The sequence below is a fragment of the Chiloscyllium punctatum genome, chromosome 35 (assembly GCF_047496795.1).
Source record: "Chiloscyllium punctatum isolate Juve2018m chromosome 35, sChiPun1.3, whole genome shotgun sequence".
Lineage (NCBI taxonomy): Eukaryota > Metazoa > Chordata > Chondrichthyes > Orectolobiformes > Hemiscylliidae > Chiloscyllium > Chiloscyllium punctatum.
The window spans coordinates 5,236,878-5,252,763 of NC_092773.1; the positions used below are offsets into that span (position 1 = coordinate 5,236,878).

Consider the following 15,886-nt stretch of genomic DNA (forward strand, 5'->3'; position numbering starts at 1 on the left):
CAATTTGAAGAGGTGCTACAGTCATGAAAGGCCCAAGTGAACGTACATTTCCCTTTTAAATAAAAAAGGTGACACTGTTCACATTCTGCGAGGGAAGAATTACTTCACAATGGCTAATCTAAAAAGAGCCCGAAACAAATCCAGGTCGAAGATTCAGAAAACCTGCAATCTTTGTTTTGTTGTTTGGCTGGGGTCAAAGATTAATCCACAAAATGCCATCATTCCTTTATTAAATCAATCAAATCAGCAGGTATTTGACAAAGGGGATCCACACTGGCTGTCTGGAGGGTTTCAGAGGTCAGCCGTGTATCTGGCCAGCTCATGAGCTCCCCTCTGCTTCCTGGAACCGTTTCTGAGCATGTTTCTCACAGTACATCTGATCTTGAAACCAGAAATGGCCTCTCATGCTGAGATTCAGGCCACAGTCAGTGCAGGCGTAGCACTGCTGGTGCCGGTAACAGCCGTCTCGAATCTTCACCACCTCCGTCCTGTGACACGATAGAAATGACACAATGACAGAATCTTAAACTGCTGTCCCTCCAGTCACACACCCCTACAGAAGGTCAGGAAAAGTGGGACACCTTCCCTGGCTCATCCCATACAAGTCAAATGGATTGATCCCAGGCTGCGAAGACAGAGTGGTTTAGTCTGGGATCCAGGAACTACGGGAGAGAAAAAGGCAGAGGTTTGGGTGTGGGATTCATAGGGTCCATTGCTGATGTGTTATTGAACTGGATCTAGAACAGGCAGCGTGGGTTTCTTGCTGTTCCTGTGTAGCTTTGTCTTTTGCGCACCCACCTCCTCTTGCCCCTTCCACCTTTGGCTAATTACAAACCCTCGAGCCAAGCTGGACAATACTCACGTAATGCTTGATCCACATTTCTCACAAACACGATATTTGGGCACTGGTGTGTTTGGGGTGGAGGGAGAGAATCTTCCCGGGAACTGAACTACTGCTCCTGGTCAGGGTAGAAGAGAAGGAGAAAAGGAGATTTTGTCACACCCAGCGAACAACTTGCCTCCCTCCCCAGCTCCACCATCTATCATATGCTCCCCAGCTCCTGTAGCCTCTCTCTGTCTCTTCCATACCATCTTCCTAACATCTCAACATCTCCCACCTCCACCACCCAGGCCTGCCCCTCCTCACCGTCCTGGTCTGCATCCAGTGCCTCCTGAAGCTGACGGAAACGATTGGATTGTCGAGGAGGTTCCTTTGCAGCTCGGTTCTCCTGAATCATCTTATAAACCTCCGAGTCTTTGTCGATATGATTTGAGGAACGCCGATCTGGGACCCTGGGGGCAGTTGGACAAATGGGGATGTGGCCAAAAATCAGTCAAAACCCATTTTAACAACAATCTCACCACCTGCCCCAGCACCCACCCACCCACCCTGGCAGCACCCACCTCACTGCCTGCCCACCCACCCACCCACCCTGGCAGCACCCACCTCACTGCCAGCCCACCCACCCACCCAGGCAGCACCCACCTCACCACCCCCCGCCCAGCAGCGCCCACCTCACCATCCACGCTGGCAGCACCCACCTCACCGCCCACCCACCCTGGCAGCACCCACCTCACCACCCCCCGCCCAGCAGCGCCCACCTCACCGCCCACCCACCCACCCAGGCAGGCAGCACCCACCTCACCACCACCCACCCAGGCAGCACCCACCCCATCGCCCGCCCACCCACCCTGGCAGCACCCACCTCCTAGGCCATCTGTTAAACCTGTTTGGATCAAGCAGCACACAAATAGCTGCAGGTTCAGGAGTAATGGGATTAAAAGTTTGAATCAGTATTTGCAAACTGCTTTCCTACAGTGTGTTTAATAGGAAAAGAGCACAGCTGGTCAGGCAGCATCACAGGAGCAGGGAAATCAACTTTTCGGGCCACAGCCCTTAATTCCTGATGAAGGGCTCCAGCCCAAAACATCGATTCTCCTGCTCCTCGGATGTTGCCTGACCTGCTGTGCTTTTCCAGCGATACACTCTCGACTCGGATCTCCAGCATCAGCAGTCTTCACTGTCTCCCATTTAACAGTAATACCTCAGCTGAAGTACTGTGAATAGTTGTAGACACCACTTTATAGGAACAATGTGAGTGCACGAGAGAGCAAGTAGAGATGCAATTTACAAGAATGGTTCCAGGAATGAGAAACTTCAGTGATGTTGAAAGAAATTGGGGTGTCCTCGTTAGAGAGGAGGTGGCTGAGAGATTTGAGAGAGGATTTTAAAATCACAAGCAGGCTGGACAGAGTAGATCAGGAGAAAGTATTCACACTGGTAAAAGGAACACGAACAAGAGGGTTATAGATTTAATGTTATATGTAAACAAAACAAGGGTGATGTGAGATAAAAAAAACTTGTTCACACAGCAAAGAGGAGAAAGTGAGGACTGCAGATGCTGGAGATCAGAGCTGGAAATGTGTGGCTGGAAAAGCGCAGCAGGTCAGGCAGCATCCAAGGAACAGGAGAATCGATGTTTCGGGCATGAGCCCTTCTTCAGGAAAGATTCCTGAAGAAGGGCTTATGCCCGAAACGTCGATTCTCCTGTTCCTTGGATGCTGCCTGACCTGCTGCACTTTTCTCACCCAGCAAGTAGTTAGGGTCTGGAGTGCACAGGCTGGAAATGTGATGAAGGCAGATTCTGTTGAAGCATTCGAGGGGGGGCGTTAGATGGTTACTTGGATAGAAATAGTGTGCAGGCAAATGGGGAAAAAGCAGCAGAATTGCAGTGTCATGATGTTCATTTGGAGAGCCAATGAAGACCTGATGAGCTGAATGGCCCCCTCCTGAATTCTAACACTTACGTCAAAAGACACTTCACAGGAACACAAACGATTAAAGTTTGATGTTCCCCACATTGAGACAGACGAGCAAACACAGAGGAGGAAGTCAGCTTTCCAAAAGAGCAAGGGATCAAATCCGAAAATGAAGTGCCCAAGTCTCTGACGGGAGAGGGAATATTGCCTGTGATGTTTTGCCTTACTCTGCTCATCGCAGCCTGCCCCCCAGAATACTATCTGAACCGGCTCCTTTCATGTCAGTCATCAGCTGCAAAAAGTCTTTCTCTGGGTGTACAATCTCCTGAGGTAGTGAAAGGTGCTATTGAAAAGCTAGTCCTTATGTTAATACTGTGTGGCATGCTGCAGACACATTGGCACGTACCTTTTGCTCAGAGCGGCGGAGCTGGGAGAGCGTGATCCTTCAGTCTGATGCCTTACCTCCGAGGGACTTGAGTCTGTGGAGTGGCTCACTCTGGGCACAGAGTAGGAACTGGAGACAGGAGAGGTGCTCCTGCGAACCTGAATCCCTGCTGGGATTCCCTGAAAAAGCAATCAGAAGAAGCAAGGATCAAGACACCAAAGCATCAAACCGACTGAGGGCAAGAGGAGAAAGGCCTTTCACCCCTCACCAGGAGACTGGGAACAAAGAGATATCCTCCATATAGTTGGGCCTTGATGCTCATTAAATTGCTTGGGTCTATGTTAAATCATCCTTCCTCACTGTTTTCAGTGTCTGAGCACCAGCAAGACATCCTGAGACTCAACAGGAGTCACTGAGATCCAGGGTTACCCCCACTGTGACATACACAGTCTCTGTGTCTCTCTCTCTCTCTCTCAGCAGTTCTGCACATCCAGGGTCCTGGGATCACTCACCTTTGGCACCATATTTCCCCGAAATGCTGTCTCCTCCTTCTCTTCTGAGCTCCAAGCTGGGGATACAGACCTGGAATCAAATGAGAACTCAATCTATGTTCAGCACCATTCGCAAGATTGCAGATACTGAAGTATTGAAGGGTATTGGGATCCTGGTTTTCCTGATATATATTAATGACCTGGATCTTGATGTGTAGGGGACAATTTCAAAGTTGGAAGATGACATGCACTTTGAAGAATTATTAACTTTGAGGACAGTGTTGAACTCAAGAAGATCATTGTCAAGTTGTTGGAGTGGGCAGATAGGTGGCAGATGAGGTAATAGTCATAGAGATACACTTGGGTCTAACTTGTCCATGCCAAACAGATATCCTAAATTAATCTAGTCCCACCGGTCAGCACTTGACCCATATCTCTCTAACCCTTCCTATTCATATACCTGTCCAGGTGCCTTTTAAATGTTGTAATTGTACCAGCCTCCACCACTTCCCCTGGCAGCTCATTCCATATGTGCACCACCCTCTGTGTGAAAAGGTTGTTCCGAAGGTCCCTCTTATATCTTTCCCCTCTCACCTAAACCTGTGCCATCTAATTCTGGACTCCCCCCACTTCAGGGAAAAGACCTTGTCTGTTTACCCCTATCCATTCCCCTAATGATTTTATAAACCTCGATAAGGTCACCCCTCTGCCTCTGACGTTCCAGGGGAAACAGACCCAGCCTATTCAGCCTCTAGGTGCAGCTCAAATGCACCAATCCTGGCCAACATCCTTACAAATCTTTTCTGAACCCTTTCAAGTTTCACTACATCCCTCAATTAGCAGAGAGAACAGAGTTGCATGCATATTCCGAAACTGCCCTAACCAATGTTCTGTACAGCCACAACACGACCTCCCAACTCCTACATTCAATGCATTGACCAATAAAGGTAAACACATCAAATGCCTCTTCACTATCCTGTCTGCATGTTATCTACTGTCAAGGTTCAATACAGAGAAGCATCAGGTGGTGCACTTTGGTCAGAAAACCATTGAAAGACAATAGAATAGTACCCCCTCTTTTATGAAGGAATAAAGGGACTGGATGTTTATGTGCAGAGATCGTTGAAGTTGGCAGATGAAGAGAGCAGGGAGGAGAAAGTGAGGACTGTAGATGCTGGAGACCAGAGCTGAAAAGTGTGGTGCTGGAAAAGCGCAGCAGGCCAGGCAGCACCCAAGAAGCAGGAGAATCAGAGAGCAAATAATGCATATTGTTCCTGGTTTTCTTAACAGCAGCAGAAAAGATGATGTAGATTTGAAATCAATGCCTTGTGTACAAGACAAAGGACAAACCCCTTACCCAGAGGAGACAGACATGTTCAAATAGAATTCCCCTCCAAAGGTTTCAACTGACTCGGAACAGTGACAGAGATTGGTCATGCAGAAGTGGACTCACCTCCTGTTAGTATTGGGAGAGATGGATTTCTGATCAGGTGCAGGAGAGAGGGATCGGACAGGTGTGAGGTTTGGGGATCGTGGACTGTTGCTTGCACTCCACCTTCTCTCGACAAGGTTCTTATTCTCATCCTTGTCTGTGTGTAGGACACTCTTGGAGAGAGCAAAGAGGAAAAGGGAAAATTAGTCCAATTTCTCAAAATGTGAGAATTTCCTCCCAAGCCTTAATTCAACATCTGCATTATCATATTCTAACAGTCTACACAGTCAATGAGCAACACACTCCCTTTTAAAATGTAGGCAATATCAGTCAACTCGCTCACAGCAACCTTCCTCTGACAGTGTGGTACTCCCTCCATACCTCCCCTCTGATAATGTGACAATCCAGTATTACTGAGGTGATATTTGGATTCTCTGAATGTACTGGTATGGGGATAGATTGGGAAGGGGGACTGAGGTGGCTCAGTAATGATCTTGCTGAATGAAGAGAAAACCCCACCGGCTACATAACCTCTTCCTGCTCCTGACGTTCCAGCTGAAGGTTTGGGGTCAATCCCAGGTCAGTACTGTCAGAGTGTTCCGAGATTCCTGAGAGGTAGATGAACAGAGAGAGGTAAAAGGTGTTTACGCTGCTTGGTACCATCCCTGCCTCTGAGCCATCAGGCTGTGGTTCATGTCTCACCTGTACAACCCCTATACAGGTAGATTCAGAAATATCTGGACAGAGACAGGGAGAGACACATGTCAGGGAGAGAGACACAACGTTACCATCTTAAGTTTGTGCAGGCCAAACACAATGCATATGAATCTAGAGGAACCTGGAGGCAGAGTAAATGCAGACAGTGAACCAGTGTGGCACTCAGTGCAATGGCAGTGATTTGGCAGTACTGTGGAGCAAGGCTGAAGCAGACTGGAACCCCCTCAGTACCCTACAACCAATACTCACCTCGAATCTCTGTGCAAGGAAAGTGTTTGTGGGAGATCCATCAAGGGGTCCAGGGGAACCTGCCTCTGGCCTTCAACAAACAAAAAAAAAAGCCACAATGAGACATCACAGCATTGAAAATCAAATTACTTCCATCGTTAGGAAGACCAGGCCATTGTAATTAAACTTCCCTACACAAGGCATTGATTTCAAATCTACAATTACCCCATCTCACTCAAGTCTATCAGTGCTACAATAAGGTGCTATTGTGGGGTAGCGGTAACGACTCTTGCTCTGGACCAGGAGGCCTGGGTTTATGTCCCATCTGCTCAGGGTCTGTAATAAGATACATGAACAAATGGTTGAGAGAACATAGAATAAGTATTGAGTTCATTAATGGACAAAACAAACCTATGGAAACACATGCTCAAATCCTGAAAGCTGCAGTTTGAGAATTTCACTCAGAGGTAAACCCGAATGATAGCGAGGCCCCAGGTTCTCATCACTGCCCCACTCCTCCCCTCCCAGGGAACAGGAGTCCTATTCTCGTCCAGAATGTCCCACTGTGACCGGGTGGACTCAGACTGGCCGGATGTCCACCTGACAGACCAGGTTCCAGTGATCCAGGAAGTGATGGGTAAAATGGACAGCAGTCCGACTCTTGGATCCGGCATATGGAAAACACTGAGACTCGGGTATGGTACAACAGGCCTGCTCGTCATTACCCTGTTTGTGCAAAAATCACTGGGACAGACCCTCTCACATCAACCCACATGCAATAGGGCCAGACAGAATTTACCACCATTTCTCGTAGGTACCAACTGAGGAATACTCCGAGACCATCTCAGTGTACATTACCCTCCCGACCCAACTCCCTCTTTGTCTCCCAGAACCCTTCATCCCTTTCCTCTCAACCCATTCCCTAAGGTCTATATTCTCCTCCCTCATCAGCTTGAACCATCTCCCCCTCTGGCCCTATTCCACCCCGTTACCCATTTCCCCCAAACCCTGAAGGAAGGCGCTGGGAGAAAGGGAGCAGACTGGCTTTTAAAGCAGCAGCCCCAGTTATAGCCAATCAGGTCAGTGGGAATTGAGAAAGGGTGGGTGAAGAGGAAGAGTTCAACAGACACACAAACACACATACAGACACGAACAGGTTTCGTACCCCCTGAAGCCTCTGAATGGGACAGAAAGAAGGGCAGGTCATAAAGTCGCTGAAACATTGCCCGATTCCTGCTCCATTTGTTGTAGTTACAGACACTGTTTACCCAAGTTACACTGAGCCCAACCTGGTTCCTCTCCAGCCTGGAACTGAGAAAACCTGTCCTCTCCTTTAGTCCCTGCATTAGCAGAGGTACTGGAACATACTCCATGTCCGTGCGCAGAGTCAGACTGAGGAACAGATGACCACCAGAGTATCCCTCACCCACCTCTCCTCCAAGAGGATCCTCAGCCACAGTCAACACTGGATTGATCGACAGACATAGCTGAGGACTTGCCTCACTCAGTGGCAGGCAGCAGCCTGTACACTGGTGTCGTTCATCTGAAATTTTCCACAGTTCGGCATTTCAGACCGCATTCCCAAATTTCTGCACCTCTCACAGCCACACACCTCTCAATGTCAAGGATGAGATCCCCTTCACACATTCTGATCCGGTTCTGAGCCTCCATGTTGAGCATGTCAGAGGTTTCAGTCCCATTGATGTTCGTGATCAGGTCTCCCAGCCGGAGATCCACTAAGTCTGCTTTGCTCCCACTGGTGACCTGTGAGTAGAGAAGGTAAAGAGAGGGGTTCACAATCTAAAAAAAAAGTTCTGTTTGTCTCTTTACTTATGGTGCCCAGTGCCAGCTGGATCGGTGAATTATGGACACCGGATAATTGGCAGGAGGAGCAGGGCTGTAGGGCGTGGGCAAGAGATTGAGACGCAGGGAGAATTTGTTTTCGTTTTGCAGAGGAAGCTGCTGTGATCCCAGGCATGTTGCCTAAAAGGAACAGTGATGGAAACAGCTAAAACAAAAACTTTCAAAAGAGAATTAGATAAATACATCATCACTGTCAGAGTTGCACCCATCTAGGCCAGTGGAGAGTATTCCATCACACTCCTGACTCATCCATTGAAGAGTGTGGACAGCCTTCACATGGGTCAGGACTTGAGTTACTCACTGTAGTATTCTGATCCTCTGAGCTGCTCTTGCAGTCAGGGTTTGTATAGTTAGCCCAGTCCAGTTTCTGGTCAATGGTAAACCCCAGGAGGTTAACGGTAGGGAATTCCGTGACAGTAATGTCAGTGAATGTGAAAGGGAAGTTTAAGAGTTGATTCCATCTCAGAAATGCTCGTTGCCTGGCTCTGCGTGGAGTCTGTGTAACTTTCCCCTCATCAATACAAGCTGGATATTGTCCAGCAAACACAGCATATGGACACAGGTTGCCTCAGGATGTGGGGCAGGGCACAGTGTGAGAGTGACAGAGGACCAGAGATCTTTATGGTGAAGGGACAGTAGTACAGAATGCTTGGCCAGAGCTGCAGTCTGTGTTGGGTGACATAATCACAGGTAGGCCAGCAGGAAAGTGTTGAAACAAACCTGGTTTCAGCAGCACTGCAGCAGACAGGATACAGACCAGCATGAGGCCCCACTCGTGCTCCACTTAACCGCATGGGCTTGCCAAAATATTAGATGTAAAGGCAGCCGGTAGGAGTCAGAATCCAAACTGGCTCACAACCAGACAATGGTAAGTTGGGAAATGTGAACGAATATCGAAGCGGAGACAGTATCAAAGGGCAAAACAGGCAAGGTTTTGTTTCAACCCCAGCTCAAAATTATACTGGCTCTTTACTGCCATTGATAGGGAAACAAGGTGTGGGAATATATACAGCAAAACTGAGGAGCCTGAATAAGGACAACGTGACAATTGTTCAGATTGGGTGGAACCCAGAAACCATTCCAACGTCCCACAGCAAGAGAGCTCGGTTTCCACATTTCAACAAAGGGTGGAACAAGATCTCAATCACCAAGAGTATGCGACTGACCAGACAAAGAGGTGGACGGCAAAAAGACACAAAGATAGCAAGGGGGCAGAGAGAAAGAACAAGGAAGGGAAAAAGTGAGAGAGTTTCAAAAGAAAACGTGAAAGCAGAGACAGGACAGAGAAGCAGATGGAGGGATAGCAGAAAGAGAGACGAAGTGACAAAAAACAGAGAAGCAGGCAGACAGGAAGTGAGAGAGAGAGAAGAGGGTTGGAAGGGGAAGGGTTAAAATGCTCTCAAAAGGTCAATGGTGTCGAGGGTTCTGATGGAATCTGGCTCTGAGCTCATCATCTCAACGCCCCAAGTATTAACCACATCCCAGTACATGAGCAAATGAACATGCAGTGACCGTCAACCAATGGGACTGCTGTTAAAACACTGCTGGTTGGTGAACTCCACCTGCTGTGAACACGTGACAGCAATCCCCATACAGTCCCAGACAACTGACTCCTGATACCCTCAGGGCTAATGCAGGGAGGGGGTTAATGAATGCCACTCTGCTAGTTACACCCATTTTCTGGGAATGAATTAAAAATAAACACTGGCAGCTGACGTGTCTCAGAAACTGGCTCTTCAGTGAGTGCAGGGCAGCAGTACGAGGACTCAGCTGAAACCACAAATGGGGCAACGTGCACAGCACAGCATTCAGCTCCAATCCTGCTTGAAATATCCTGACCCGAGAACTTGGAATTAAATCTCTCCTCATCCTTCCCAATCCCCTGGACTCTGGCTAGTTTCCCCAGCCGTCCACGTCGATGTAATTCCTCATTTCCAGCTCCATTTGAGGGAATCCCTCAAATGCCTGCTTCCTTTGATGGAGTATCTCTCTCCAGATGAGGTCCAGCCAGTATCAGTCAATGCTTTCCTTTACACACAACTACTTTTGTCGTGTTTGCCCAGAGAAGGAAAGCTGACAATCTCATCTTAAAACACTGACACTAAAATGCTGCTCCCCAATCAATAACATTGGTCTTAATGCACCTTCTCCTGCCAACACCCCACCATCACCCTCACTAAGGGTCACAGCAACACTGAAAACCTGATCTTAAGTTCCACTGTCAGGAAAGCATCAGACTGCTGCACGAACTGACAGATCCGTTCACATCCTTGAGGGAGGCAAAGCCTCTATCTTTGTCACCTCTGCATTGTGTGGTTAATTTTCAACTGCCTTCCCAATCAGCTTTAGGAGAGATGCCCACATCCAGGGAGTGTTTGACAGGGGACAGTGTCGGGGGAGCTTTATTCTGAATCTTAACCTTTTGCTGCCCCAATCCTGGCAATGGGACAGTGTTGACGACGCTTTACTTTGTGTCAAATGCCTTGTACCTTTTCTGACAGTACGTGATGATTAATTAATGGATTATTTAGTGTTTGGCCAGGACAGGACTAGGCATCGCCGGGGATGGGAGGATGAGACAGGGAGGCAGGCTTCAACAAAGCTCCCACCAAATTTCCTCGTTTGGAGCTGCAGAGGAGGGAAAAGGTTGAAGAACTGAGCGGGTGACAGACTAACCACTTTGACTACCAATCGGCAATAAGGGAAAATTCAGAGTGCGTTATTTAATGTCGAGCTGATTTGGAAATTGGAGAGAACGTATAAACAGGAAAGAGGAAGGAGACACAGCACAGCAAGAAACCCCAGAAAACTGCTCATTCGCAAGCAGCACGTCATTGTCACAAAGTCCAGCTCAACCCTCAATATCAGCACATTGGAAAGACTGAGTGAACACCCATACCCTCCCAATTTAGTGGGCCGAGATGTACCATCCTGCAACCAAAACAGGATGGGTCACGACACTGACCGCCAAAATCCAAATATCCAGCTGACCAACTCCAACACTGAGCATTCAGTGAGACAGGGAGAACCCATGTGGACAGGAAGGGATAGTGAATAGGGACAGAGCCTCAATGAGGCTCTAGTGGAATATGATTATGAGAAGCCTCTCAGAACAAGGGTTAATGTTGGCCATTCACTGCATCAGAGAGGTAGGGGGCAGGGAGTACTGTTCCTGTTGGTTCATGATTCAGGAAACAGAATCAAGCTTCCTCCCTGAAAATAGAAAGGAAAATATGAAGAAACCATTCAGCACAGGGGACGACAGAGGGACAGGATGGAACAGTATTTAACATGGGACTGGGCAAGAATGTTCAAGGCTGTTCAGAAATCATTTCTATTGACTTATTCCACATAGGCGCCAAGGCTTGAGCTGCTCTCTCTGTGTATCTGTACTCTCTGACTCTGCAGTTCAATGCCAAAGCTGTCATTCTGATGTCCCTCAATCATGTCCAACCCCATTCATCTCTTTTGTTTTAAAGGTGAAAAGTGGATATCACTGGCTGAGCCAGCATTGACTGCCTGTCCCTACTTGCTCTTCAGAAGGTGGTGCTGAGCTGCCTTCTTGAACCGCTGTAGTCCATGTGCTGGAGGTAGACCCACAATGCCCTAAGGGAGGGAATTCCAGGATTTTAACTAAGAGACACTGAAGGAATGGTGAGTGACTTGGAGGGGAACTTGCAGGTGTTGGTGTTCCATGTATCTGCTGCCCTTGTCCTTCTGGTTGGAAGTGGTCTTGGGTTTGGAAGGTGCTGCCTGAGGATCTTTGGTGAATTCCTGCAGTGCATCTTGTAGATAGTGCACACTGCTGTTACTCAGCACTGGTGGTGGAGGGAGTGAATGCTTGTGGATGTGGTGCTACGCAAGCAGGCTGTTTTGTCCTGGACGGTGTCGAGCTTCCCAAGTGTTGATGGAGTTGCATCCGTCCAGGCAAGTGGGGTGTAATCCATCATACTCCAGACTTGTGCCTTACAGATGATGAGCAGGCTTTGGGGAGTTATTCACTGTGGTATTCCAAGTCTCTGACCTCTTCAATGCAGGTGAGAGACATGGTGCCTGTCATTAAGGGTGGGAACGTGGGAAAGGGAGACAGAGACCATGGATAAATGAGTGTGGGGATAAAAAGACAATGTCTCACTGGTGGGGGTGAAGAGACGACAGAGTGAATGGGAGGACCAGAGGAACATCTGGAAATTGGAGAACTGAAATCTAAAGTGCTGAGGGGGGTGAGTGAGTCAGAGTCACAGAGATGTACAGAACGGAAACTGACCCTTCGGTCCAACCCGTCCATGCTGACCAGATATCCCAACTCAATCTAATCCCACCTGCCAGCACCCAGTCCACATCCCTCCAAACCCTTCCTATTCACAGACTCATCCTTTGAAAAGTTGAAATTGTACCAGCCTCCACCACTTCCTCTGGCAGCTCATTCCATACATGTACCTCCCTCTGTGTGAAAAAGTTGCCCCTAAGGTCTCTTTTATATCTTTCCCCTCTCACCCTAAACCTATGCCCTCTAGTTCTGGATTTCCTGACCCCAGGGAAAAGACTTTGCCTATTTATCCTATCCATGCCCCTCATGATTTTTTAAACCTCTATAAGGTCACCCCTCAGCCTCCGACGCTCCAGGGAAAACAGCTCCAGCCTGTTCAGCCTCTCCCTATAGCTCAAATCCTCCAACCCTGGCAACATCCTTGTAAATCTTTTCTGAACCCTTTCAAGTTTCACAACATCCTTCCAATAGGAAGGAGACCAGAATTGCACTCAATATTGCAAAAGGGGACGAACCAATGTCCTGTACAGCCACAACATGACCTCCCAATGCCTGTACCCAATACTCTGACCAATAAAGGAAAGCATATCAAACACCTCTTCACAATCCTATCTACCTGTGACTCCACTTTCAAGGCGCTATGAATCTGCACTCCAAGGTCTCTTTGTTCAGCAACACTCCCTCGGTCCTTACCATTAAGTGTATAAATCCTGCTCTGATTTGCTGTCCCAAAATGCAGCACCTTGAATTTATCTGAATTAAACTCCATCTGCCACTTCTCAGCCCATTGGCCCATCTGGACCAGATCCTGTTGTAGTCTGAGGTAACCCTCTTCGCTGTCCACAATACCTCCAATTTTGGTGTCATCTGCAAACTTACTAACTATACTTCCCGTGTTTACATCCAAATCATTTATATAAATGATGCAACGTAGTGAACCCAGTACCGACCTTGTGGAACTCCACTGGTCACTGGCTTCCAGTCTGAAAAACAACCCTCCACCACCACCCTCTGTCTTCTACCTTTGAGCCAGTTCTGTATCCAAATGGCTGGTTCTCCCCATATTCCATGAGATCTAGCCTTGATAACCAGTCTCCCATGGAGAACTTTGTCGAACGCCTCACTGAAGTCCATTTCGATCACATCTACTGCTCTGCCCTCATCAATCCTCTTTGTTACTTCTTCAAAAAACTCATTCAAGTTTGTGAAACATGATTTCCCATGCACAAAGCCATGTTGACTATCCCGAATCAGTCCTTGCCTTTCCAAATACATGTATATCCTGTCCCTCAGGATTCCCTCCAACAACTTACCCACCACTGAGGTCAGGCTCACCAGTCTATAGTTCCCTGGCTTGTCCTTACCACTTCTCTTGAATAATAGCACCACATTACCCAACCTCCACTCTTCCGGCACCTCACCTGTGACTATCGATGATACAAATATCTCAGCAAGAGGCCCAGCAATCACTTCTCTAGCTTCCCACAGAGTTCTCAGGTACACCTGGTCTGGTCATGGGGATTTATCCACCTTTACCCGTTTCAAGACACCCAATACTTTCTCCTCTGTAACATGGACATTTTTCAACATGTCACCATCTATTTCCCTGCAGCCTATATCTTCCATGTCCTTCTCCACATTAAACACTGAGCTAGCTCTTCAAGCCAGGAACACATACATTGCATTGCTGGTAAGTCACCTTATCCCAATCCAACAATTCCCATTTCCACAAATAGAGCTCTCCTACTAGCCATGAGAGTCCTGTTCCAGTTTTCAACCATGAGCCACACGGAGCAGAGGCAGAGAACTAGGCGCAACGCAAAGGCAGTAAACGTGACTCCCTCCCCAAGTCGCACTGTACCTGACCTTCCAGCAGAGCCAGCCAACAGAGTGTCCCCTCACTCAGCCTAACTCCACCCCACAAAAGGCTTCGGTCCGCCCCCAAGGTCCGCCGGGCACTCACCTTGGAGACGGCGATTTTCTTGTGAAAGTCTCTGCCGCCGGTAATACGGAATCCCCAGGGTCCGGGGCCACACAGTTTCACCGTCCGAGACATCTCGCTGCGCGTCTGCAAACCATCCAGACGGGCGTCCGCCCCTTAAACCTCCGGCTCCACCCTTCCATATCCCTCCCTCTGTCACACACACTCCCTCCCGCTGCTCCTGCTCACCTTTGTTAGAAATCCGGATCCTCTCAAACCTCCTGGCTCTGCTCTTAGAGAACTATCACTCACTGACTCAATTTGAGACACAAACCATCAACCCGGCTCCCACCAGGAGTACGGTGAGTCGCAGTTGAACTGTGCTGCCGTCCACAGTCAAATAGCCGTCCATTTCAGGCGTGTTTCCATTCAAGGGGAGTTGAGACGGAAGCATGGAGAGTTCAGACGGCCACTCGGCCTCCTCCTAACCGAGCCCTGTTGTAGGTGGAACACTTTCACAAAACCCAAAACGTTGCTTCATCATTAATCTCCTAAAAACCAGACGTCAATTCCTCAGTCCTCTTCCACTTCAAATACCACAATTCTTAAATGTTTGCTCTGGTGATGAAATCCCTCCATTGTCTCTCCCCTTCCCTGTCTCTGTTACTCAACTCACTCCCCACAGTTCTCTCTCTCTCTCAACATTTACTTGCCCAAGATCTTGGAGCACAGTTCAGCTACTCAGCCCATTGAGTCTGTTCTGCAGCCAGATGGAGTTTCTTCAGTCTGCTCCAAGGCCTTCTGAAACATCTCCACCAGCCTCTGAGTGTCCCCCGTTTGTGGAGAGGTTTTGTTCATTTTCAATGTGGAGAAACAGGGAGTGCTGAGGGCTAAACTCAGCTCAAAGCCAATCGTGAGCAGCTCCCAGTGCACCGTGATACTTGTCCCCACCTTCTAAATGCTGAACAAATTCAGACCTCAGTCAACATTTATTGCCCTTTGAGAAGGTAAGGTGAGCTGCTTTCTTGAACCACTGCAGTCCCTGTGCTGGAGGTAGATCTGTAATGTTCCTCAGGGAGGGAATTGCAGATTTTAACTAAGCGACACTGAAGGAACTGTGACTTCTGTTTTTGTCCCTGATTCACAGTGTGAGTGCTTCTTTCGGTTTTTATTCAGATCTTAGAAAGGTTGTAAAATTAAAATTCCACAGCCCTCCTGATCAAGCACAAATTGCCTTCTCATAAGATTGCTGGAAAGGCCAACTGTTTCCCAAAGCACCGTTGCATGAAGGGAACTTGGACAGGACTGGGCCTCACCTTGCTCCGGTGCCACACAATGTACCTGACTCCTTCCTGATGCCCTCAGGCTGTTAGGGAGGGGCAATGAATGTGGCTTTGCCAGTTCCACCCACATTCCAGCAGCCAATTAAAAACAAACATTAGGAAACCACACATGTGTCAGAGTTGTAAACAGAGAGTATTGGAGATCCTCAGGAGGTCAAGCTGTATCCATGAGGAGATAAACATTTCTGACTGCGGACATGTCCTCAAGACCAGGAAGCACATGAGTGGTGGTCTGTGATAAGGTGCAAGGCCTTATGGAAGATGAAATTCCAAAAAGGACAGTGGTGTGGCCCATCATGGGAATGGGACAATATAAGAAACAAGAGGAGTTTCGAGGAAAGGGCTAACAGGCAACAGCAGAATTGGCTGTTTACCAGAAGCTGCCATTGACAATGCTGATGGGGCTGGTCTTCAGCTGAAGTGGCTAGACCCCATGTTGACTCCAGAACGGTGGAAAGACGAGGGGGAGCTCTACA

The 15,886-nt window shown here is 48.3% G+C and overlaps 1 protein-coding gene across 2 annotated transcripts; it reads right to left on the minus strand.

Moving 5' to 3' along the window:
- Nucleotides 1-213: 213 nt before the first annotated feature.
- On the minus strand, nucleotides 214-14,440 carry pdlim2 (PDZ and LIM domain 2 (mystique)). Of its 2 annotated transcripts, none has more exons than XM_072553849.1 (9): nucleotides 14,317-14,440; nucleotides 7,626-7,777; nucleotides 6,035-6,104; nucleotides 5,090-5,241; nucleotides 3,658-3,727; nucleotides 3,167-3,324; nucleotides 1,148-1,293; nucleotides 863-959; nucleotides 214-488 (listed from the first exon to the last, which is right to left on the minus strand). In XM_072553849.1, the coding sequence occupies exons 2-9, from the start codon at nucleotides 7,691-7,693 to the stop codon at nucleotides 320-322; spliced, it is 930 nt and encodes a 309-aa protein (XP_072409950.1). In that variant the 5' UTR covers nucleotides 7,694-7,777; nucleotides 14,317-14,440; the 3' UTR covers nucleotides 214-319. The 2 variants fall into 2 exon arrangements, with proteins under 2 accessions (XP_072409950.1, XP_072409947.1); XM_072553846.1 differs by lacking the exon at nucleotides 14,317-14,440 and adding an exon at nucleotides 14,110-14,248.
- Between the last annotated feature and the right edge of the window lie 1,446 nt (nucleotides 14,441-15,886).